Source organism: Oncorhynchus clarkii, chromosome 3, assembly GCF_045791955.1.
Source record: "Oncorhynchus clarkii lewisi isolate Uvic-CL-2024 chromosome 3, UVic_Ocla_1.0, whole genome shotgun sequence".
In the NCBI taxonomy this organism is placed as follows: Eukaryota; Metazoa; Chordata; class Actinopteri; order Salmoniformes; family Salmonidae; genus Oncorhynchus; species Oncorhynchus clarkii.
In genome coordinates, this window is record NC_092149.1 from 67,089,112 (window position 1) to 67,113,386 (window position 24,275).

General features: G+C 43.5%; 1 protein-coding gene across 3 annotated transcripts in view; it reads right to left on the minus strand.

Moving 5' to 3' along the window:
* Nucleotides 1-1,991: 1,991 nt before the first annotated feature.
* Nucleotides 1,992-24,275, minus strand: part of LOC139401826 (interleukin-1 receptor type 1) — a 38,888-nt gene continuing 16,604 nt past the window's right edge. For 2 of the 3 annotated variants that reach the window (XM_071145822.1, XM_071145818.1), the window contains exons 4-11: nt 23,383-23,566; nt 21,954-22,137; nt 21,646-21,708; nt 20,761-20,893; nt 19,293-19,444; nt 17,005-17,148; nt 3,169-3,336; nt 2,154-2,924 (exon numbers count right to left, since the gene is read on the minus strand). In XM_071145822.1, coding sequence (XP_071001923.1) covers nt 2,434-2,924; nt 3,169-3,336; nt 17,005-17,148; nt 19,293-19,444; nt 20,761-20,893; nt 21,646-21,708; nt 21,954-22,137; nt 23,383-23,566 — 1,519 coding nt within the window. In that variant the 3' untranslated portion in view covers nt 2,154-2,433. Of the gene's footprint in view, nt 2,925-3,168; nt 3,337-17,004; nt 17,149-19,292; nt 19,445-20,760; nt 20,894-21,645; nt 21,709-21,953; nt 22,138-23,382; nt 23,567-24,275 lie in introns of all 3 variants that reach the window. The other variant, XM_071145811.1, reaches the window with a different exon arrangement.

Consider the following 24,275-nt stretch of genomic DNA (forward strand, 5'->3'; position numbering starts at 1 on the left):
TATTGTTTGTACAGTTGAACGTGGTACCTTCAGGCATTTGGAAATTGCTCTCAAAGATGAACAAGACTTGTGGAGTTCTACAAAAAAAATTCTGAGGTCTTGGCTGATTTCTTTTGATTTTCCCATGATGTCAAGCAAAGAGGCCCTGAGTTTGAAGGTAGGCCTTGAAATACATCCACAGGTACACCTCCAATTGACTCAAATGATGTCAGAAACTTCTAAAGCCATGAGATCATTTTCTGGAATTTTCCAAGCTGTTTAAAGGCACAGTCAACTTAGTGTATGTAAACTTCTGACCCACTGGAATTGTGATACAGTGAATTATAAGTGAAATAATGTGTCTGTAAACAATTGTTGGAAAAATTACTTGTCATGCACAAAGTAGATGTCCTAACCGACTTGCCAAAACTATAGTTTGTTAACCAGAAATGTGTGGAGTGGTTGAAAAACGAGTTTTAATGACTCCAACCTAAGTGTATGTAAACTTCCGACTTCAACTGTAAATCCGAGATGCTCCATTTAGTATAATATCTTATATTTCATATGTTACTGTATGTATTAATTTGAAGATGTCCATCATCCATTTTGCATGATATGTTACAAATTGCAATACTTCGATATGTTACAATTTTGCAAAACGTACAATATTTTACGAATTGTAAAACATGTCACGAATTCCAATTTGTTGTTGCTAATGTTAGCTAGGTGGCTAATGCTAACATTAGCTAGGCTAGGGGTTAGAGTTAGCTCAGCTTTTCCCAAACTCGGTCCTGGGGACCCCAAAGGGTGCATGTTTTTTTATTATTCCCCTAGCACTACACAGCTGATTCAAATAATCAAAGCTTTATGATTAGTTGATTATTTTTATCAGCTGTGTAGTGCTAGGGTATAAACCAAACGTCCACCCCTTGGGGTCTCGAGGGCCGAGTTTGGAAAACTCTGGGTTAGCTAAAAGGGTTAAGATTAGGCTTAGAGTTAAGGGAAAGGTTAGCTAACATGCTAAATAGTTGCAAAGTAGCAAGTTGTTGCAACTTTGTTATTAGCAAAAATTGTCCGTGATGAGATCCGAACACACAACTAGGCATTCTCGTGATACGCGTTTTTGCCTTAAGTTTGGTCTCATGTAACTATACCAAACGTAATATATCATACTCATTTGGGTGTCCCAGATGTACTTTACTATGTTATGTAAAGTCAGACAAGGCTACTTAACTTGGCCTAGTAAGAAATTGGAAGGTGACGTGTATGTAGACCTATTGAAGAAAAGCCATTCCCATCTAAAGTGGTTAAATGTTACTTCCCATAAGTATACTTGTGAAAACACTTGTCAAAGTTTAGGTAGGCCTATACGCCTACTACTACTACTCCTACAGTACATATCACGCTAATAATTCATTATTAAGCCTTATAGTACTAAATGTCAGCAATATTTTCACTGATCATCATCATCTTTGAAAACATGATCAGTCCACTTATTAACATTGTTTAATTGAACTACTATAATTAACCATTTGATTATTTTTAATAGTCACTTTATCTCCACTTGACATGAATTAAAATAGGCTACTTAAAATGATATATATATTAGATGTCAGTAAGTTATTCATAAATACTTAGGCCTACTTATGCATTATTAACTGCATTCATAAATATTACACATATAGCTCAATGGATGATTAACATCAATCTGTGTCACACCCTGACCTTAGTTATCTTTGTTTTTTTATTATTATTTTGGTTAGGTCAGGGTGTGACATGTGTTTTTGTCTTGCCTAGAGTTTTTTGTAATTCTATGGGGTTTTGGTATGTCTAGGTATATGTAGGTCTATGTGGCCTGAATTGGTTCCCAATCAGAGACAGCTGTTTATCGTTGTCTCTGATTGGGGATCCTATTTAGGTTGCCATTTTCCATTTTGGTTTTGTGGGTTATTGTCTGTAGTTGCATGTCAGCACTCGTGTTATATAGCGGCATGTTATTTTGTTTAGTGTTCTTCGTTTAATAAAGAAGAATGTATTCATATCACACTGCGCCTTTGTCACGTTCGTCGTATTGATGAGACCATCTGAGAAACCATTCTTTCAACAATCCTTAATAAATAAAGGAACATTTTGTTGGGAGGATTTTTAAAATAGAAACAAAGACATCAAATAAATAATATAGAATATACTGTGAAATCTTTATTAAAGCTCTCACACAGATTTGGTGTGTATGTACAACATGGTAGCAGTGTTCCATAATGTGTGTGTGTGCGTGAGCATACGTGCATGCGTGTGTGACTGGCTCTGCCAATATGGTCACTACCAAGTGTTATTTTATACTCTCCATGGTATCAGAAGATCTTTCATTCAACAGATTTCCTCCTCACGTTGGTCATTTGAACATCCATCCATAACATGTCAACACTGTCCTCTCCCAACCGCCCATCTATCCCTTCAGATGTTCAACAGACTGTTCTTCTCTGGACACTTTGTCCTCTTGCCCCTCACAGGCATATAATACCTCAGTTCCTTCCAGAAGTGTGAGGATGAGGAAAGAGAGGGTGAGGAGAAAGAGGGCGAAGACCCTCTCTTCTCCTTCACCTCTTCTTCCCCCCACCTCCCACACCTCAACCCTCTGGTCCTCCTAGTCCTGCTACTCTTCCACCAGCAGACAGCACCCTGGCGCTCCCGGAGGTGGCGCACCGACTCGGGGAAGAAGGCGAGCTGTGTGGGGGTGATCTCTTCCAGCTCCACCAGAACCACCTTAAGGGAACCCTCCAGCAGTGCACGGTGCATAGCCATCTGCCTCTCAAAGCTCTTCCAGGTCTCCAGGACATCGCTGCTGCTGCTGTCACTCTGACCTCCACTGCAGAACGTAGAGCCAGTGTAGACAAGGAGGAGACGCCGGCTGGCCCACATACTCTCCTCCACAGCATCTACTACGGCTAGAGGGTGTGGGCGAGGGAGGAGAAGAGGGAGGGGCAAGAGGGACAATGGGTATTAAAACACTTTTTTATGATTAAGATGGTTTCAGAAGTTCTTTATGATTTCAGAAAAGGTTCCACATATTTAATCATCATATTACATGTGTACTAACGCCAAGGCTTTAGCTCAGCAGACTAACACAGACCTGTGACGCCCAGGAGCCCCAGGTTTGAACCCAGTCAATCACATATGCAGATGTCTTACCGTCCCCTGGTAGGCTGTCCCGGCCCAGAATAAAGAGCCTGTAGCCACACCTCCCCTCGAGAACCTGGGGCAATGTGTGGAGGGCAAACATTTCCACCTCCCCACTGGCCACGCTCCCAGAGAGATGGGGATACGCCACATATGCATCATACAGCTTTCCATCAGACTCTGCCACATGCAGAAGAGGGTTAAAAACAACAGGTGTGTTAGTGCTGGGCTAGAGCAAAAGCCTCCACTGCACTGCCAAACGGAGGAGGCTTGGTTATGTCTGACACCATAGTTACTTGTGTTTTATGGTTACATGGCCTATTCATTGCCTCGTAGAAAACTGCATCTCCCTCTTTCCTCTGAGTCATGGAAATGATGTGCTGGCATCGCTGTGGGATGTGCTACAGTACCTCGCTACACTTGCTGCTGATTTTACTTGTGGTCAGGTGGGGAGTGTGAAACAAGCAATGCAACGTGCATGTGTGTGGGCCAGGGAGGTTGTGGTGAGATGTACTTTATGTAATCTGGTGTCGGAATGTACGTTTATGTTAGTGCAAGTTGTTTCCGTTGTGTGAATGCAAAGTATGTGTCGGAGCCAAAAGGCCCTTTAAAGAAGAATTATAATTTATGAATCATTTGAAGGATATGCATTATTTTTTAGATGGTCACTTATTTACCTGAGCCATGATTGACAGCTTGAACCTGCCCACTCTACTGGGAAGCAAAAGTCAATATGGGGAGGTCGTTTGGGAAGCTAGGGGGGGGGGGTCCTAGCACTGGTTGGAGGCTAGCACACTAACAACATTTCATATTATACTTTACACATAACACACTGATGTACAAAAGGCATTGCATTGTCCTTGAAAGTTTAATTTAGTTATGAATGAAGACGTGTGGCACTCTATGGAACCCTGATTCTAAAGGAGAACAAAGGAATGAAAGATGTGTTGAATCATAAATCAACTATTGCTAGAGCAGTGGCAAATTTAGACTTGGAAGCTACTACAAGTTGGAAACTGTAGCTCTATGGATTTGGCACGCCAGTGACTGACTATTGGAAAACGAAGCACATGGAGCAGCATTAAATAATGGCATGCGGATGCGGGATTTATGAATGAAAAAAGTAAAAGTTATCGGTAAATAGATTAATTGTGCGTGTAAGGATACAATACCTACATGGAATAAAGGAATGTTAACAATTGCTGTTGATTGTTGCTACTTGTGGGGATTGTAAATATTAAGAAAATCGTTGAAACGTGTTTGTCGTAAATCTGCTCAATGCGCACTCATGGAATGGAAACAGTAAATAAGTGCGCCTGATCAACACAACTGAAACAAACACGAGATTGCAAATACAGTTTGGATTGGAAATGATCGTGATTGAAATGTGTTTTTGCGTAAATAATGGATGACAACCGAAGACGACATGGACAAAAATGTCTGAGCCCATGGCTGCTGAGCAAAAACTGACTAAGCTTACTGGCTATTGTAGGGCACAGCTTAGAATATTAACGGAATTAAATAAATGCGCTATTGGTTAATAAAGAAAGTGTTGACCAAGTGACTTTTCTTGCTGATGGGTTTCTGAATGAATTCATACAGCTTCATAAATCTATTCAAGCTCTATTATAGGATGATGAAAATGGTGGGGATCAAATGGATTGGTTCGACCCAAAATGATAAGGTTTGATGAATTTATGGATAAATGGGTTGGTGATGCAAATTCCCTGGTCACTGAACATCCCCCTGAAATAGATGCCGATGACAATGTGTCAAAAAACTCTAGAAGGTTCTCAAAGACTTCATCCACAACTTCAAGTCGGATAAGAGCTGAAACTGAAAGAGCTGCTCTCTTGGCCAAGGCAGATGCACTCAAAGATAAGCACCAAGTTGAGATAGAAGAAGCAAAAATACTAGCTGAGTTAAAAGCCAAAAAGTAAAACCTGGAAATGCACACCCAAATTGCATCTAATGCCCCTTAAAAGGTATGGAAGAACATGAAGATTCCTTACAAAATGGGACCAAAGACGCCAAAGGATGGCATGAATTTATATAATGAGGAGTCCAGAAGAATGACGCCTCTTAGAACCCTGGAAAAGTTCTCCATAGAAGACGGATTGAACTCACCAGAGGAGGATGAAATGTATGCTAGTCCTCACCTGAACCCAAAGTGCAGTCAAGATGCATGGCCTAGGAGTAGCCCCCAACATATCATCATGGCCAGCAGGTGGCACCAATATGCCAAGCAATTCTGAGCAGTTTATATTTGCTGATGTCCGACCTACACAGACAAAATTAAGTGACTGAACTCATTGTCAAGCAGCAAAGGCTGTCACTACATCCTGTCAGAAAAATTCTGTGTTTACAGGTGACCTACTTTAATACCAGTCATTCATAATAGCCTTTGAACATGGTATTGACAGCAAAGCTGACAGCAGTCAAGACAAGCTTTATTTCTTAGAGTAATATAAATTACAAATGGTCAAGCAAGAGAACTAGTCTGCAGCTGTCATCATATGGAACCTGGGGTGGGTTACAGGGAAGCTAGGAGGCTATTAGAACAGCATTTTGGAAATGGAATTAGAATATCAACTGCTTACATAGAGAAAGCTTCAGGCTGGTCTGCCATTAAAACTGATGGTAATGCTCTTCACGCATACGCACTGTTCTTGCGACAATGTTGGAATGTTATGCTACATATTGGATTTATGGATGAAATTAATGTCACTTCAAATATGAGAATAATCATTTAAAAATTACCATTCAAACTTAGAGACAACTGGAGATCTGTAGCCTGTGATAGTCAAGAATTAACTAAGGAGCATGTTCTCATTGAGATGCAGGCCCGCATCTCCTCTGATCCAGTCTGGAGATGTCCAAGACCCTTTCACTGGGAAAAAAAACTCCAAACCCCAAACTCTAAAACCAAAACTTCAGCTGAAGTCAGGAAGTGAAAGGAGGCTATGCTACACTTTCACCAAAGTGAAAAGGAAACCCGTCAGAAAGTTGCACTGCAAAAACGATGCATCCTTTTACACTATGGAAGCATGTAAAAGGATGAGGTCAAAGCCACATAAAGAAAAAGGTAGCGTTTCTAAATGCATACGCTTAGGATGCTTGATCAAAGGTCATATGAGCAAAGCTGGTGTGCGCAAGGAAATGAACTGATATGTGAGAAAAAAACACCCCAGTATGCTACACATTAAAGTGGAGGAATGGGTTGAAAGAGACAACAGGACACTGTGTGCACTGCTATGGTTTCTCTCCCTACAAGTGGCCACACTGGGGCTGGCAATGAAGGCTGCAGTCTTGCCATCATGCCTGTGCAAATCAAACATTCTTAAGGAAGCAAAATCATACAGACCTATGCCTCTTTAGATCCCAGCAGTTCAGCAACATTCTGTACAGAGAAGCTTGTCAGATCTCAACATCAGGGGAAAGAGAATGGACATTCTGTTAAAGACAATGGGACAGAGGAAACCAGTGGGCTGTTACAAAATAAACAGACTGGATGTATGTGGTTTTAGAACTTCCAGAGGTATACACTCATTCCCGTCACAAAGGAAAGTATCCCCTTACAAGATCAGATTTATAGCCAGCAGCATACCACCCAGTAGGAGGCACTGATTGGGGACGGTGCCGTAACTATTCCCCAGGTTGTTGCTGTAAATGAGAATGTGTGCTCAGTCAACTTACCTAAAAAATAAAAAAAAATCAGGCATTGATCATATTTGAATATCAGGCATTGGTCACTCTTTACAGTATTGATGCAGATGTGGAACTTATCATTAGGAGTCAAGAGACCCTATGCTGCAAAAACTGTCCTTGGATGGTAAATGGATCACTCGGTAGCTGTGATGATGGGCCATGTGTGGCAGTGAACAGAGTATCAGTTGATAGCTTAGAACAGCTGCTGATCAAACATTACAGAGACTTTCCAGAGCTCACACTGAGAAAAGTTAATTATCTGTTGAAGACCAGCGCTTCCTTCAAATTGCATCTAACTCTGTTACACTTAAAGGACACTACCACCTTCAACTACACTTTTGGAAGGAGGAAGTGAATATGCCGCTCACAACCTCAAAATTAATTTTGAATATAATAAAGTCTTCTTTGAGGAATATAAATGATTTCTAAATGATGTGTTAAAGCAAGGGCATGCAGAAAAGGTGCCTCAGGACCAGCTGCTCCGGCAGGATGGACGAGTGTGGTACATCCCACAACATGGTGTGTACCACCCAACTAAGAAAATGATGAGTGGTTTTTGACTGTACTGCTTCGTTCAAGGTCACTTCAAGGTCACACATCAAAGAACTGCTTTAAGGCCCAGATTGTTCAAAAACCCTCCTAGGTGTTTGGCCAGGAGCCCATTGCTGTAATGGCTGACATAGTGGGCATGTTTCACCAGGTCAGAGTATCCCCTCAAGATGTGGACTTCCTGCGATTCCGCTGGTGGCCTGATGGAGACAAGCCAACCACTGGCTGAATACCGGATGACAGTTAATCTGTTTGGAGCTGTCTCCTCTCCCAGTTGTGCTAGTTTTGCACTAAATAAAACCACAGATGACAACAGATCTGTAAAACTGTAAAAATGAACTTATGTGGATGACCTTCTGAAATCGGTGCCCTCAGAAAGTGAAGCTAACACTCTTGTCAACGATCTGAGGGCCATCTGTGCAGGAGGAGGATTTAGACTCACAAAATGGATCAGCAGCAGTCATGATTTTCCTGGGCTCATTGCCTGCTGAAGAGAGAGCCAAGGATGATAAGGAGCTCAACCTGGATATAGAGACCTTACCAGGGGACACAGAACTTGGAGTGCAGTGGGATGTTCAAGAGGACACCCTCTCTTTCAGAACAGCCATGAAAGCCCAACCAATCACCAGAAGAGGCATAGTATGAGTCGTCTGCTCTGTGCATGACCCTCAGTGTTTTTGGTTCCATTTGTCCTGACTGGAAGAAAAATACTCCCAAGAGCTATGTAGACTGGACTGTGGATGGGATGAGGAGATCCCAGAGGTCTTTGATGTGCAGTGAAGGAAATGGCTTTTTGATTTATAACAATTGACTGGTTTCCACGTGTCCAGATGTAATAAACCGTCTGGTTAAGAAAAACTTAAGTCTGCACAGCTTCATCACTTCAGTGATGCCATTTAGGCTGGTGTCACGACTTCTGCTGAAGTCGATGCCTCTCCTTGTTCGGGTGGTGCTAGGCGGTCGACGTCACCAGTCTTCTAGTCATCATTGATCCATTTTTCATTGGTTTTGTCTTGTCTTCCTACACACCTGGTTTCAATCCCATTCATTACTTGTTGTGTATTTAACCCTCTGTTTCCCATCATGTCTTTGTCAGAGATTGTTTCTTGTTTCAGTTTCGTGTTGTTTGTATTTGGTGCGCAACGGGTCCTCGTACCCAATTTGTTTAATTTGTATCCATGGTTTTGGAGTTATGTTTTGTTTTATTAAATTACTCCATTTACCGAGTTTATTCTCCTGCGCCTGACTTCCCTGCCACCTATACACAAAAAAGTCAGCATGGAGGTGGAGGAGCGCATCATGGAACATACAGCGATGATTTTCAAACTGAGCGTCGTCATGGATCACGTTGTCCAGAATATGGACCGCTGGGAGACAGGGAGCTTTCCCAGCGCCTCCACCAGCACAACCAGGGTCTCCCCTGAACGCCCCTTTCCCACCTGAACCTAACAGATTTCAGTTATCCATGCCACAGGGATAAGACGGAGATGCTGCCGGCTGCCAGGGTTTCCTTCTCCAACTAAGCCTGTACCTGGCCACGGTCCACCCAGCTCCATCGGACCGTGAGAGGCGTTTCACCCTTGTCTCATTGCTCACCGGGAAAGCCCTGGAGTGGGCCAGCGCTGTGTGTGGAGTTCACCCGCTGTTTCCGGACAGTATTCGACCACCCACCTGAGGGCAAAACGGCGGGTGAGCGCCTCTACCATCTGAGGCAGGAGAAGAAGAGCGCCCAAGAGTTTGCACTGGAGTTTAGGACCCTGGCTTCCAGAGCTGGATGGAGCAACCTTGCCTTAATCGACAATTACTACTGTAGTCTACGTGAGGACGTCCGTCGGGAGCTGGCTTGCAGAGACACCACCCTCACCTTTGACCAGCTGGTGGACCTGTCCATCCGGATGGACAACCTGCTGGCTACTCACGAACGTCCAGATCGGGGTCTGGTTGTTCCATCCTCCCGCACACCCTCTCCGATACCTATGGAGCTGGGAGGTGCGGTGCACAGGGAGAACGGAGGGGGTTCCCGCTCGTGCCCCATTTGTGGACAGAGGCCACACTGCTGGTCGGTGCCGGGTTGGTTCCTCTGGGTACCGAGGCGACAGGCAGGGCACTCTGGCGTCACCCCAGGTGAGTAGGCACCATTCTCATCCAGAGCCCTCTGTTGCACATATGTTTGTCTCTGTTACCTTTCCTGAATTTTCTCCGCGTTCCCAGCATAAGGCGCTAGTAGATTCAGGCGTGGCTGGGAATTGAATTAATAAAGGATTAGCTCATAGTTTTGGGATTCCCATTGTTCCTGTAAATATGCCTTTCCCCGTTCATGCCTTAGATAGTCGACCATTAGGGTCAGGGTTTATCAGGGAGGCCACCGCTCCTTTGAGAATGGTGACGGAGGGGGGTCACAGGGAAAAGATTAGTATTTTCTTATTGATTCTCCTGCATATTATGTGGTGCTGGGCCTACCCTGGTTAGCTTGTCATAACCCTACTGTTTCGTGGCCACAGAGGGCTCTCACGGGGTGGTCGCGAGAGTGTTCAGGTAGGTGTTTAGGGGTTTCCGTTGGTGCTACTACGGTGGAAAGTCCAGACCAGGTCTCCACCGTGCGCATCTCCCCAGAATATGCCGTTTTGGCTCTCGCCTTCTGTAAAAAGAAGGCGACTCAATTACCACCCCATCGACGGGGGGATTGTGCGATAGATCTCATGGTAGGTGCTGCACTACCCAGGAGTCACGTGTATCCCCTGTCGCGAGCGGAGATGGTGGCTATGGAGACATATGTCTCCGAATCCCTGCGTCAGGGGTACATTCAGCACTCTACTTCTCCCGTCTCCTCAAGTTTATTTTTTGTGAAGAAGAAGGATGGAGGTTTGCGCCCGTGCATTGATTATCGAGGTCTCAATAAAATCACGGCGAGGTATAGTTACCCGCTACCTCTTATCGCTACGGCGATTGAGTCAATGCACAGGGAGCACTTCTTCACTAAACTGGATCTCAGGAGTGCGTACAATCTGGTGCGTATTAAGAAGGGAGACGAGTGGAAGGCAGCATTTAGTACCACCTCAGGGCATTATGAATACCTAGTCATGCCGTATGGGTTGACGAATGCTCCATCAGTCTTCCAATCATTTGTGGATGAGATTTTCAGAGACCTGCACTGGCAGGGTGTAGTGGTGTATATTGAGGACATTCTGATATACTCCGCTACACGTGCCGAGCATGTGTCCCTGGTGCGCAGAGTGCTTGGTCGCCTGTTGGAGCATGACCTGTACGTCAAGGCTGAGAAATGCTTGTTCTTCCAACAGTCCGTCTCCTTCCTGGGGCATCGGATTTCCACGTCAGGGGTGGAGATGGAGAGTGATCGCATTGCAGCCGTGCGTAATTGGCCGACTCCCACCACGGTAAAGGAGGTGCAGCGATTCTTAGGGTTTGCCAACTACTACCGGAGATTTATCCGGGTTTTGGCCAGGTTGCTGCTCCCATTACCTCACTGCTAAAGGGGGGCCCGGTGCGCTTGCAGAGGTCAGCTGAGGCGAACAGGGCTTTTAGGCACCTGAAGGCTCTGCTTACCTCGGTTCCTGTGTTGGCTCATCCGGAACCTTCTTTGCTGTTCATAGTGGAGGTGGACGCATCCGAAGCTGGGATAGGAGCAGTGCTCTCTCAGCGCTCGGGTACGCCACTGAAGCTCCGCCCATGTGCCTTCTTTTCGAAGAAGCTCAGCCCGGCGGAGCGAAACTATGATGTGGGGGACCGGAAGCTGTTGGCTGTCGTCAGGGCCTTGAAGGCGTGGAGACATTGGCTTGAGGGGGCTAAACACCATTTTCTCATCTGGACTGACCATCGCAATCTGGAGTACATCCAGGAGGCGAGGAGACTGAATCCTCGCCAGGCAAGGTGGGCCATGTTTTTCACCCGTTTTGTGTTTACCCTCTCTTACAGACCAGGCTCCCAGAATGTGATGGCAGACGCACTGTCCTGGCTGTGTGACACAGAGGAACGGTCCATGGATCCCACTCCCATACTCCCAGCCTCTTTTGGTGGCGCCGGTAGTGTGGGAGCTGGACGCGGACATTGAGCAGGCGTCACGTGCAGAGCCCTTTCCCCTTCAGTGTCCAGCTGGGCGTCTGTACGTTCCGTCTTCTGTCCGCAACCGACTGATCTATTGGGCCCACACGTCACCCTCCTCTGGTCATCCTGGGATAGGTCGGATGGTGCGCTGTCTTGATGGGAGGTACAGGTGGCCCACTTTAGCTGTGCGCCCAGAGCAAGGCTCCTAGACACCTGCCCAGAGGTAAGTTACAACCCTTACCCGTTCCACAACGGCCGTGGTCACAGCTGTCGGTGGATTTCTTAACTGATCTTTCACCTTCACAGGGTAGCACCACGATCCTGGTCGTTGTGGATCGTTTTTCTATGTCCTGTCATCTCCTCCCTTTGCCCAGTCTCCCTACGGCCTCAGAAACTGCGGAGGATCTGTTTACACACGTCTTCCGGCACTACGGGGTGCCTGAGGATATAGTGTCTGATCGAGGTCCCCAGTTCACGTCAAGGGTCTGGAAGGCGTTCATGGAACATCTGGGGGTCTCGGTCAGCCTTACCTCAGGTTTAATGGGCAGGTGGAGAGAGTTAACCAGGATGTGGGTACGTTTCTGCGGTCTTATTGCCAGGACAGAGATGGCCCAGAACTCACTACGCCACTCCTCCACTAACCTTTCTCCTTTTCAATGTGTATTAGGGTATCAGCCAGTTCTGGCTCCATGGCATCAGAGTCAGACCGAGGCTCCTGCGGTGGACAATTGGTTCCGGCGCGTGGAGGAAACCTGGGAGGCCGCCCACGTCCACCTTCAGCGTGCCATACTGTGCCAGAAAGTTGGCGCAGACCGTCACCGCAGTGAGACCCCGGTGTTCGCACCAGGGGACAGGGTCTGGCTCTCGACCTGAAACCTGCCACTCTGCCTGCCCTGCCTGAAGCTGGGTCCGCGGTTTGTGGGGCCGTTTAAAGTCCTGAGGAGAGTGAACAAGGTATGTTATAGGTTACAGCTACCCACTAATTACCGTATTAATCCCTCGTTCCATGTGTCTCTCCTCAGGCCGGTGGTGGCTGGATGTTCCTCCACCCCTCGAGGGGGTCCCGGCGAACTCCGTTCAATACATTTTGGATTCGAGGCGTCGGGCGAGGGGCCTTCAGTACCTCGTGGACTGGGAGGGGTACGGTCCGGAGGAGAGATGCTGGGTTCCGATGGAGGACGTATTAGATCCTTCCATGCTGCGAGAATTTCACCGTCTCCATCCCGATCGCCCTGCGCCTCGCCCTCCGGGTCGTCCCCGAGGCTGGAGCCGCGCGTCAGGGGTGGGGGTACTGTCACTACTTCTGCCGAAGTCGATGCCTCTCCTTGTTTGGGTGGTGCTCGGCGGTTGACGTCACCGGTCTTCTAGCCATCATTGATACATTTTTCATTTTCCATTGGATTGGAGATGTTTAAAAAGAGCTGTAACATGGCTACTGAAAGACTTGTTCTGCAGCAACTGTGTCAGAATAGACAAAGAACTGACAGAAAGTAAAGATAAAAAGACTGTAGAAAAGCATACGAAGAAGTTCAGAGCTTTCTTGTGTGGTCAAAGCTTGTCTGTTGAGGACAAGGCACAGGCTGAGAAAACCATTGTAAGATGCAGCCAATGGCAATCTTTCCCTCAGGAGATTGCTTATCTGGAGGAAGATGGGCATGTCAAAAGAAATAGCACCATCTTCAGACTGGTTCCTTTTCTGCAGGATGGACTACTGAGAGTTGGAGGAAGGTTAAGGAGGGCTGCAATGCCAGAGGATATTAAACCTCCAGTCATTCTTGGTAAAGGCAGCCACCTCTCCACACTCATCTTGAGAAACATACACAATCAGATTGAACACAGTGGATGGAATCATATGCTCTCCAAATTAAGACAGAGGTATTGGAGAGTGCACGCTAACTCTGCTACAGGGAAGATCTTAAAAGCATGCATCTTCTTTCGACGATAGACAGCCAGAGTGGGAGGACAGAAGACGGCTGACCTCCCCAAGAGCCGTGTATCACCTGACCTGCCACCACATATGTAGGCACTGACTACTTTGAACCGATAGAGGTGAAGTGTGGCCGCTCCAACATCAAAATATATGGTGTTATATTCACGTCTAACCAGCCGCACCCTCCATCTAGAAGTAGCATCTTCCCTTGACATATATTTCTATTTGGGGTCCCTATTTGATTTTTTAATATTAAATTCAGTCTAGTATGAGAACGGTAGCCCCTATCTGCAAAAGCAGGGTGTCTGCGGAAAGCTGAGTATCTTGGCTATTGATCGGAGATGGAGACAGATACAATACCTTGTGGATCTGTTCTGGACTAGATGAATAAAGGAGTACCTTCCTTTGACGGAAGAGGGGTAAAAGCTGAACCTCAAGAAAAGTATTCTCAGAACAGATGATTTCGTGCTTATCGTGGACAGCACAACACCCAGGAACACTTGGATGATGGGAAGTGTCATTAAACCTATTCAAGACTCAAAAGGTCATATTCGGAGCGTAGTCCTTAAGACCAAAACATCTGTCTTGGAACGACACATCACCAAATTAGGTCTGCCCCAGGAAGCAGCAGATAATTAAATATACAGAACAGTACACCCTCATACAGAATGATGGTATTAAATACATTTTGAAGTGTACCATATGAAATTAGGAAGAACTTCAGTTTTGAATATGAAGCTAAGTTATGGCTCCTTGAAGATTTCAGTTGAAATTATAATTGTTTTGTTAATGGCAGCCACAATTAGGGTCCGGTAATGTAGGAGCCACAAGGCCCTTTAAAAAAATATTTGAATTTATGATTAATTAGAAGGATATGCATTATTATTTAGATGAGCTTCCCATATTATGGTTACTTATTTACCTGAGCCATGATTGACAGCTTGAATATGCCCACTATACTGCGGAGCGAATGTCAATATGGGGAGGTAGTTTGGGAAGCTAAGGGGGGAGTCCTAGCACTGGTTAGGGACTACACCACTAACAACATTTCATATTATACTTTACATATAACACACTGAGGTACAAAAGGTACATTGTTATTGAAAGTTTAATTTAGTTATGAATGAAGACGTGTGGCACTCTATGGAACCCTGATTCTAAAGGAGAACAAAGGAATGAAAGTGTATGAACTTAAATCAACTATTGCTAGAGCAGTGACTTGGAAACCACTGCAGTATGCAATCAGTCTGCAGATGTGTGCGTGCATTTATGCCTGCGTGATTGCACTCAGGCATGTTTTTGTGAATGTTTCCATGAGTGGGTGTTCGCAATATACAGTACCAGTCAAAAATGTACACACCTACTCATTCAAGGGTTTCTTTATTTTTACTATTTTCTACATTGTAGAATAATAGTGCAGCCATCAAAACTATGAAATAACACATATGGAATCATGTAGTAACCACAAAAAAAGTGGCCGTAGGTGCACAAATATATTTGAGATTTTAGATTCTTCAGAGTAGCCACCCTTTGCCTTGATCACAGCTTTGCACACTCTTGACATTCTCTTAACCAGCTTCATGAGGTAGTCACCTGGAAGGCATTTCAATTAACAGGTGTGCCTTGTTCAAAGTTCATTTGTGAAATGTATTTCCTTCTTAATGCATTTGAGCCAATCAGTTGTGTTGTGACATGGTAGGGGTGGTACAGTGGGGCAAAAAAGTATTTAGTCAGCCACCAATTGTGCAAGTTCTCCCACTTAAAAAGATGAGAGAGGCCTGTAATTTTCATCATAGGATTCACTTCAACTATGACAAACAAAATTAGAAAAAAGAAATCCAGAAAATCACATTGTAGGATTTTTAATGAATTTATTTCCAAATTATGGTAGAAAATAAGTATTTGGTCACCTACAAACAAGCAAGATTTCTGGCTCTCACAGACCTGTAACTTCTTCTTTTGTCTGTCATAGTTGTGTACCTATGTACCTAATTACAGGCCTCTCTCATCTTTTTAAGTGCGAGAACTTGCACAATTGGTGGCTGACTAAATACTTTTTTGCCCCACTGTATACAGAATATGGTATTTTAGAAAATAGGGCTAAGTCCATATTACGACAAGAACAGCTCAAATAAGCAAAGAGAAACGACAGTCCATCATTACTTTAAGATATGAAGGTCAGTTAATTCTGAAAATTAAGAACTTTTAAAGTTTCTTCAGGGTCATTCGCAAAAACCATCAAGCACTGTGATGAAACGGGCTCTCACAAGGACCGCCACAGGAAGACCCAGAGTTACATCCGCTGCAGAGGATAAGTTCATTAGAGTTACCAGCCTCAGAAATTGCAGCCCAAATAAATGTGTCCCAGAGTTCAAATAACAGACATCTCAACATCAACCGTTCAGAGGAGCCTGCATGAATGAGGCCTTCATGGTCGAATTGCGGCAAAGAAATCACTACTATAGGACACCAATAATAAGAAGACACTTGCTTGGGCCAAGAAACACAAGCAATGGACATTAGACTTGTGGAAATCTGTCCTTTGGTCTGATGAGTCCAAATTTGAGATTTTTGGTTCCAAACGCTGTGTCTTTGAGACGCAGAGTAGGTGAACGGATGATCTCCGCATGTGTGGTTCCCACTGTGAAGCATGTGTGTTTCCCACTGTGAAGCATGGAAGATGAGGTGTGATGGTGCTTTGCTGGTGACTGTCTGTGATTTATTTAGAATTCAATGCACACTTAACCAGCATGGCTAACACAACATTCTGTAGTGATACGCCATCCCATCTGGTTTGCACTTAGTGGGACTATAATTTGTTTTTCAACAGGACAATGGCCCAACACACCTCCAGGCTGTGTAAGAGCTACTATTTCATCAAGAAGGAAAGTGATGGAGTGCTGCATCAGATGATCTGGCCTCCACATTTGTAATGAGTACGCTAGTCGGGAAGCAAGTACAGGGAGTGAATATAATAATAAATGAAACATGGAACAAAACAATTAACACGAGTAGCGTACAGACATAACACAGGAACAGAACCAATAACACCTGAAGAAAGAACCAAGGGGAGTGACAGATATAGGGAAGGCAATCAGGAAGGTGATGGAGTCCAGGTGAGTGTCATGAGGCGCAGGTGCGCGTAACCTTGGTGGCTGGTGTGCATAATGAGACAACTGGCAACATCGAGTGCCGGAGAGGGGGAGCGGGAGTAAACGTGACAACAATCATCCGACCTCAACCCAATTGAGATGGTTTGGGATGAGTTGAACTGCAGAGTCTAGGAAAAGCAGCCTACAAGTGCTCAGCATGTGAGAACTCCTTCAAGACATATAAAAGCATTCCAGGTGATGCTGGTTGAGAGAATGCCAAGAGTGTGCAAAGCTGTCATCAAGGCAAAGGGTGGCTACTTTGAAGAATTTGTTTAACACTTTTTGGTTACTTAATGATTCCGTATGTGTTATTACATACATTTGATGTATTCACTATTATTCTACACTGTATAAAATTGTAAAAAAAAAGAAAACCCTTGAATGAGTAGGTGTGTCCAAACTTTCGACTGGTACTGTATGTGCTGTAAAGCTTCTCTCATTACATACCTGTGTTTGTGTAGAGAAACGGGAACATCCTCCTGAACGACAGCACTATGTCAATCTTGAAGCGATGGTAAATAACAACACTAACAGTAAACATCAATACCAGACTCGTCAGTAGTACCCCAATAGGGAGCAGGTAGTTTGGATCTGTGCAGAAAAAGTCAAGAAGATAGCATTTATTATTTACGCTACCATTTTTACCCAAAGTCAAGCTGACTGGTTTTAATTCTAAAACATTTTTTTTGTGTGTGTTGAGGTTGCAAAGTTATGAAATATATTACACTATCAAAACAAGGGTAAAGGGACAGGAGAATACGTGACTCTTCCTTTTTTGAACACCGTTATGTTGTCTTCCAGGCAGTATTGTCAGTGGTCACCAATCATCTCCAAGGCATTCCTAGTCAATCGCCAAACATTTTTATAAAAATAAAACAACGAAAAGCCTTCCGTTCCTATTTGTATTTATTGGTCTTGCGCTGTTGGCCGTAGGTGCACACGATTCAGCGGCCCTGCACGCCGGGTAAGCAAAGTATTCCCATTTCATGTGCCCAGAAAAACTCTGGCTGCATTCCAAACACTTAAAAAGACACACCCTATCCCCTCAGCCCTCAAAATAAGTGGGCACTTCTGATGACGTTTCATGACGTCTGACGAGTATACATTTGCAGTGTGAGGGAGGAAGGAATGATTTTTAAATGGATCGCCCATGCCTGGAAATTCATCCCCCGTTCATCCCGCAATGATTGTGTTTTCAGACTCCGGTAGCTTGTGGGTGCTATATATGCACTAGAGTCAATTATGATTGCATGTCTACTTATATTAACTATATAATTATTAATATACGCCTACTGTATGATAACTAACTAACGTTAGCCTGCCTTGCTACTTCAGAAGTAAAATGTTTTATTTCTACAATTTCCAAAAGCTAACCAAACAAAATCATCATTCATTTTATGAGACGTGTTTGTGCATTAGTAGCACAACTCCTAACTTATTTACATTCGTTTTTACTTACACTTGTATGTTGACTTCTCAATATTGACGTTGAGGTTTTAAGCTTTGTTGGACTTTTTTTAGCGGATGTACAATCATCGCAAATTGAATTATGGGGCGTTTCAAGCCCGAAGTGAACATAATTGTACACTCACAAACTCCATTAAAAATGAGGGCTGAGGGGCTTACGTTGCAAACTTCCCTTGCTTGACCAATCTTTCTCCCAAGGGCATAAGGTGAGGGTAAGTGGAGAGGGTGTGTCTTTTATGAGTTTGAAACGCAGCCTCTGCCTTCCCGTCGTCCCAGAGAGCAAATCACGTGCACTAAAATTCTAGCGCTGGCTAAAAGAACACTGAAGGATAGTTGATAATGTGAGATTTCAAAAACTTGTATAACCATGACTAGAGAGAGACTGTCAATGATTACAACAAAGAGTTGCTATTTTTATGAGTGAGTTTGTTTAAGTTCATAATCAGCACTGTCAACACCACAGGAGGTTGGTGGCACCTTACTTGGGGAGGACAGGCTCGTGGTAATGGTGGGGGCGGAATTAGTGGAAGGGTATCAAATACACCAAACACATGCTTTCCATGTGTTTGATGCCTTTCCATTTACTCCGTTGTAGCCATTATTATGAGCCGTCCTCCCCTCAGCAGCCTCCACTGGTCAACACTTTTATAAGCCATAAAATGAGCATTCTTCCTACTTCCACTAGCGCTACAACCAGCACTACAGGAAAGTGTATAGATAGGCTTGCATTGTTATTATTAGGGTATTCTTTGATATAGAGGAATATTTAACTTTCTCTGTTCATAGGAGCAACAACATTAATTTGTGTATGGGGTGAGGTAATGCGGTGAGATTCGAATTTCACTATCTGCTGGAAGACGTTCCCTTTTAGTCAGTGTCAGTGGCGGAGTCTGCTGTTCTCCCTCCGCTGAGACTGACCATCAGATGCAAGCACCATCAGCCCAGTAAAAAAAAAGTAAATGATTTAGATGTATGCTCATTCAGTTGTGCCTCAAGTAATATAACAACTAATCTATTACCTGTGTGATCATATAGCCATCTAAAATTTGAAATCTAATTTTAAAACAATGCATTGGTAGGCAATTCAAGCAAAGCCAATATGCAAAGATAATGTATTGGGCCTATAGCCTACTGCCCAAACCTCATAGCTACAATACTGTTTTTAATAGGTTAATGTAGCATACGCTTAAGTTTTTTTAAAGTCATGTTCCAAAAAAATCTGGAGGTAGATCTCAGATTGCATTTTGACTGGTGATAACTGGTCTAACCTGTAGGGTGGAGTGTGAAGGAGGCTGAATAATAGCCTCTGTCGCTCCAGGTCTGACACGTGTAGTCAATGTAAAAGTCTTCCTCTTCCACCTCCAAGAAATTCAACTGACGCTCAATCCACACAGCCGTCTTCTCTTCTTCTCTCCACTCGCTGGTTGGGCGGGAGAGAGGGAGGGAAGATGTCAAACGATTTCCACCCGTGAACAAATAATCAAACCATGTTCACAATTGAATTGACATAAACACGGTTTCCATCCAACCATTTCATGACACATAAAACAAAGTTACAACAGGGCTGATGGAAACAAGAAATCAAAGTCTGCTCAATTTCATAAACGTCGACAGACAATTGGGTCATTTGACATGTTGGGATCGCTTTGTCTGTAAAATGAATTATGCAAGAAAGGCCGGTGGAAACAAATTATGCGCTAATATTTATATAATAACAATCATATGGAAGTAAACTTGGAATCACACAAGAAAAAAAAAGAGAGCTGTTTTTATAATTTTCTGTTAATTGGCAAGTGGCTGAATCTCACCGGAGAAATCATCCAAGCGAGGGAAATGCGCTCCTCTGTCTCAGTATGTGTAGCCTGTGTATCTGAGGCTGTCTGGACCAAAAGAGTATAACATGTTACCGCCGTAGCAGTCGATTGATTGATGCCAGCAAGCTTGCAAGCCTGCCAAACCCAGACGACACTGGGCAAATTGTGCGCCCCCTCATGGGTCTCCCGGTCATGGCAGCCTGGGATCGAACCCGGGTCTGTAGTGACACCTCAAGCACTGCGATGCAGTGCCTTAGACCGCTGTGCCACTTGGTAGCCGAGAACTCACTCTCATGTTGGTCTATTAACTAATTTACCGCCTGGTGATGGCACCAGGCAGGCAAAAACTCCATGCCACCAAAACAGGCTGAAATTTCAGGTGGTCTTTTCAAACAGCTCTTACACTAAAGGGGCATTATCATAATTTGCTTGGCTGCCAATTATCATATAAAGTGATTTTGCTATTATTTATATCTCATCATATAACCTGTCTACTTTATCAGCAAACTGTTGTCTAGAGAGTATGTGCCACAACCAGATTGGAAAAGTTAGCTATATATCGCAACAGTTTTTTTGATAAAACCATCGGTTGAGTTGAAAATGCGATGGAAACCCATTTCATATATATATTTTTTTTCCGGGACATGGGAACTTAACCCGCAAAAGTGTTTTTTCTGTGCATATTGTTTTTATGCAGATTTTTAAAAATATTTGCATGATAATATGTCACTAATTGAATGGAAATCTAGCTTTAGACTGTTTGTATTCAGGGATATGAACCCCATCTTGATCTTAATGGTATATCCTTGATATGATTTCAACAGTTTGGATACTATACAGTAGAACATCCATCTGGATGACACAGAATACAGGCATATAGAAGTTTTACAGTATGTGTTGTGATGCTGCTATCTCAACCTACCTTTGTGATTCCTGAAAGACTCGCTCTGAGACATTTTCGGGAATATTGTCATCTCTAGCTATCCAATTCAAGTCCACGCATTGTCCCCCCACACTCAGCACAAACACCCGACACATCTTACTGAAGGAAGAGCCTAGGGGGCAAACATTGAATTCTTTGTAAAGTTCATACATTAATTAATGTGTACAAAGGACCCAACTAGTTGCATATACACTGAGTGTACAAAACATTAAGAACACCTGCTCTTTCCGTGACATAGCCTGACCAGGTGAATCCAAGTGAAAGCTATGATCCTTATTGATATCACCTGTTAAATCCACTTCAATCAGTGTATATGAAGGGGAGGAGACAGGTTAAATCATTATTTTCAATCCCTGAGACAATTGAGACATCGATTGTGTATGTGTGCCATTCAGAGGGTGAATGGGCAAGACAAAAGATTGAAGTGCCTTTGATCAGGGGATCGTGTGTATCAAGAATGGTCCACCACCCAAAGGACATCCAGCCAACTTGACAGAACTGTGGGAATCATTGGAGTCAACATGGGCAGCATCCCTGTGGAACACTTGGGACAACTTTTAGAGTCCATGCCCCGACGAATTGAGGCTGTTCTGAGGGCAAAATGGGGGAGGTGCAACTCAATATTAGGGAGGTGTTCCTCATGTTTTGTACAGTGTAATTACGTAAACTTTGTGTAAACTCTTGTCTGTATTCTGTCTCTAAATGTTGTCTATCACTAGCAGCACCGCATCATCAAGTAAAATTCAGAGTATATGTTAATGTACTTGTCAAATAAAGGTGATTCTGATATTTAGAAGTCATACAGATATAGTAGGAGCATGCACACACACACACACACACACTACATGTTCCATAGTGTCTTACCCAAATCTGCTTTGATGATCTTATTAGCAGGTTCAACCACTTTGGGGACAAGGCAATACTCCTCTGAAATTATGACAATGATTCATAAACGTTATAAACAGACACAAAAATATGCAGTCACCTGACCCTATAGAAAACAACTGCTTCTAAGCTCTCAGAGCATGAAATCATGAAGTTGCCCATAAATATCTGACCCTGTGTTAGGGGTTATGTAATGGCTAGGTTAAGGATTGTGGGTATATGGTAATAATCTGATCCCAGATCTATGGTTAGGAGCAACTTCTATGAGCTGTGCCAACAGTACTCACTTTTCACCGTACCCACAAAAGTCTCTGAAATCCTGCCGCTGAGCCCTTCCAGGTCAAAGGTCATGGTGCAAGTGTAGAACCCATGGTCTTCAGGGCGGACCTGAGCTACTAAGAGTTTCTGGCCGTCACTGACATAGGTAAACCTGTCCCACAATGGGTCATCTTCCACAATGCGTTCGCAGCCCTGAAAGATTTCAAGTAGAAATGCACACTGAAAGGTAATGGAAATGGAATACGGCTCGTGGGTCTTTCTTGAATTACGGTGGCATTTGCGTCCCTTGCATTTGCAACCATGAAAAACACTTTAAAATGACAAATAGTTAGTTACACATCATACATGTTTTTGTTTATTGAACTGTTCATCAATAATAAACCATAATGCAAGTCCTTTATACTTCAAAAACGTTGTTTATGCATTGTTTAAAGTACTTAGGGTAAGCAAATTCACTTATCCCAGTAGTGATTTGTAGTGACATATTTTGGGGATTTAGAGATTATTATTTTGAATTCTAGAAAGTGAATAAATGGTTTTTCATATATTGTTTAGATCAATAAAAGTCTATTAAAAAGCCTTTTTTTATATAGTATAATGTGTGTCCCTAAGTTATGTCATTGGTGTTAACGCCTTGAAAATCACTCATTACAATGATATAAAGTACATAAAGAACCTTGAGCATTCCCTCCAGTGGCTGTTATTTGGGGAAGGGTCTATATTAAAGAAAATTATTAGCTAATCACACCCTTTTAGTATGTGATACATTTGAGGATTGCATAGGAAAACTGTGTCTAAATACAATGTGTCATTGTTGTTACTCAACTTCAATGAAGGGAAATTTAATTGTGAGCAAAATTATTAATCATATCAAATTTGAAATTATTTTTTAAAAGGGTTAATGACCTTAGATTTGAGCATCTGTGGCCTCCATTTAAGGAAATCCTCAATAACCAAACGTTTGTAATTGGTGTTACCATCATTGGTGTTACTACTCCTACTGGTGGCAGAACGTTATCATAATGATAAAACATTTCATCACGCTGCCATATTAGTTGATTTAGAATGGGAACATGTACCTAAATACATTTAAACATTTTTAAAAAAAATGAACTTTTGAATTTATTTTGGAAAATGACATGCCCAAATGCCACAGCAACTCAAGAATTACCCTAGTAATACAAACTATACAATATTGCAGTTAAGTTAATGTTAAGATAATGTCTTACCCATGAAGACCTACAGTAAGCCTTCTATGAGAATAATTTGGTGTAAAAGTGTATATTTGATGGAACATTCTCTCACATGTAGTCACCCTACATTCCTATAGTTTTAAAGATAAATGAAGAATACAAAGAGACAAACTTTCCATCACTGCCAGGCCTCAAGGTTCCCCTCAACATTCTCCCTCCCATCTGTTTACCGTATAGGACTCACCTTGTACCACTGGATGGAGTAATTGTCCACTTTCCTGATCTGGTCACTCAATGGGCAGGACAGGAAAGCGCTGGCTGTATTGGTCAGGACCTGTTCAACCTCATTCTGTGGTCGACCGCATTCTTCTGGGTTGATCTGGTTCACAATCAGTAAGGTAGCCTGCTTGTAGCACTGGGAGGGAGTTCTGTTCATCCAAGATAGCAGGCAATATTTACAGCACTGTACAACTGGGTCTGTACCACACACACACACACACACACACACACACACACACACACACACACACACACACACACACACACACACACACACACACACACACACACACACACACACACACACACACACACACACACACACACAAAAGTATGTGGACACCCTTTCAAATTAGTGGATTCAGCTATTTCCGCCACACCCATTGTTGACAGGTGTATAAAAATCGAGCACACAGCCACGCAATCTCCACAGACAAACATTGGCAGAAAAATGGCCTTACTAAAGAGCTCAGTGACTTTCAATGTGGCACCATCATAAGATTCCAACAAGTCAGTTTGTGGAAATGTCTAGGAGCAACAACCGCTCAGCCGCGAAGTAGTAGGCCAGACAAGCTCACAGAATAGGGCCGCGGAGTGCTGAAGCTCGTAAATCGGCTGTTTTCGGTTGCAACACTCACTACCGATTTCCAAACTGCCTTTGGAAGCAATGTCAGCACAATAACTGTTTGTCAGTGTCACACCCTGATCTGTTTCACCTGTCTTGTGCCTGTCTCCACCCCCCACCAGGTGTCTCCTATTCTTCCCCATTATCCCCTGTGTATTTATACATGTGGTTTCTGTTTGTCTGTTCGTGTTGTTTTGTCAGGTCTTACCAGCGTGTTTTCCGTTTCTCAAGTT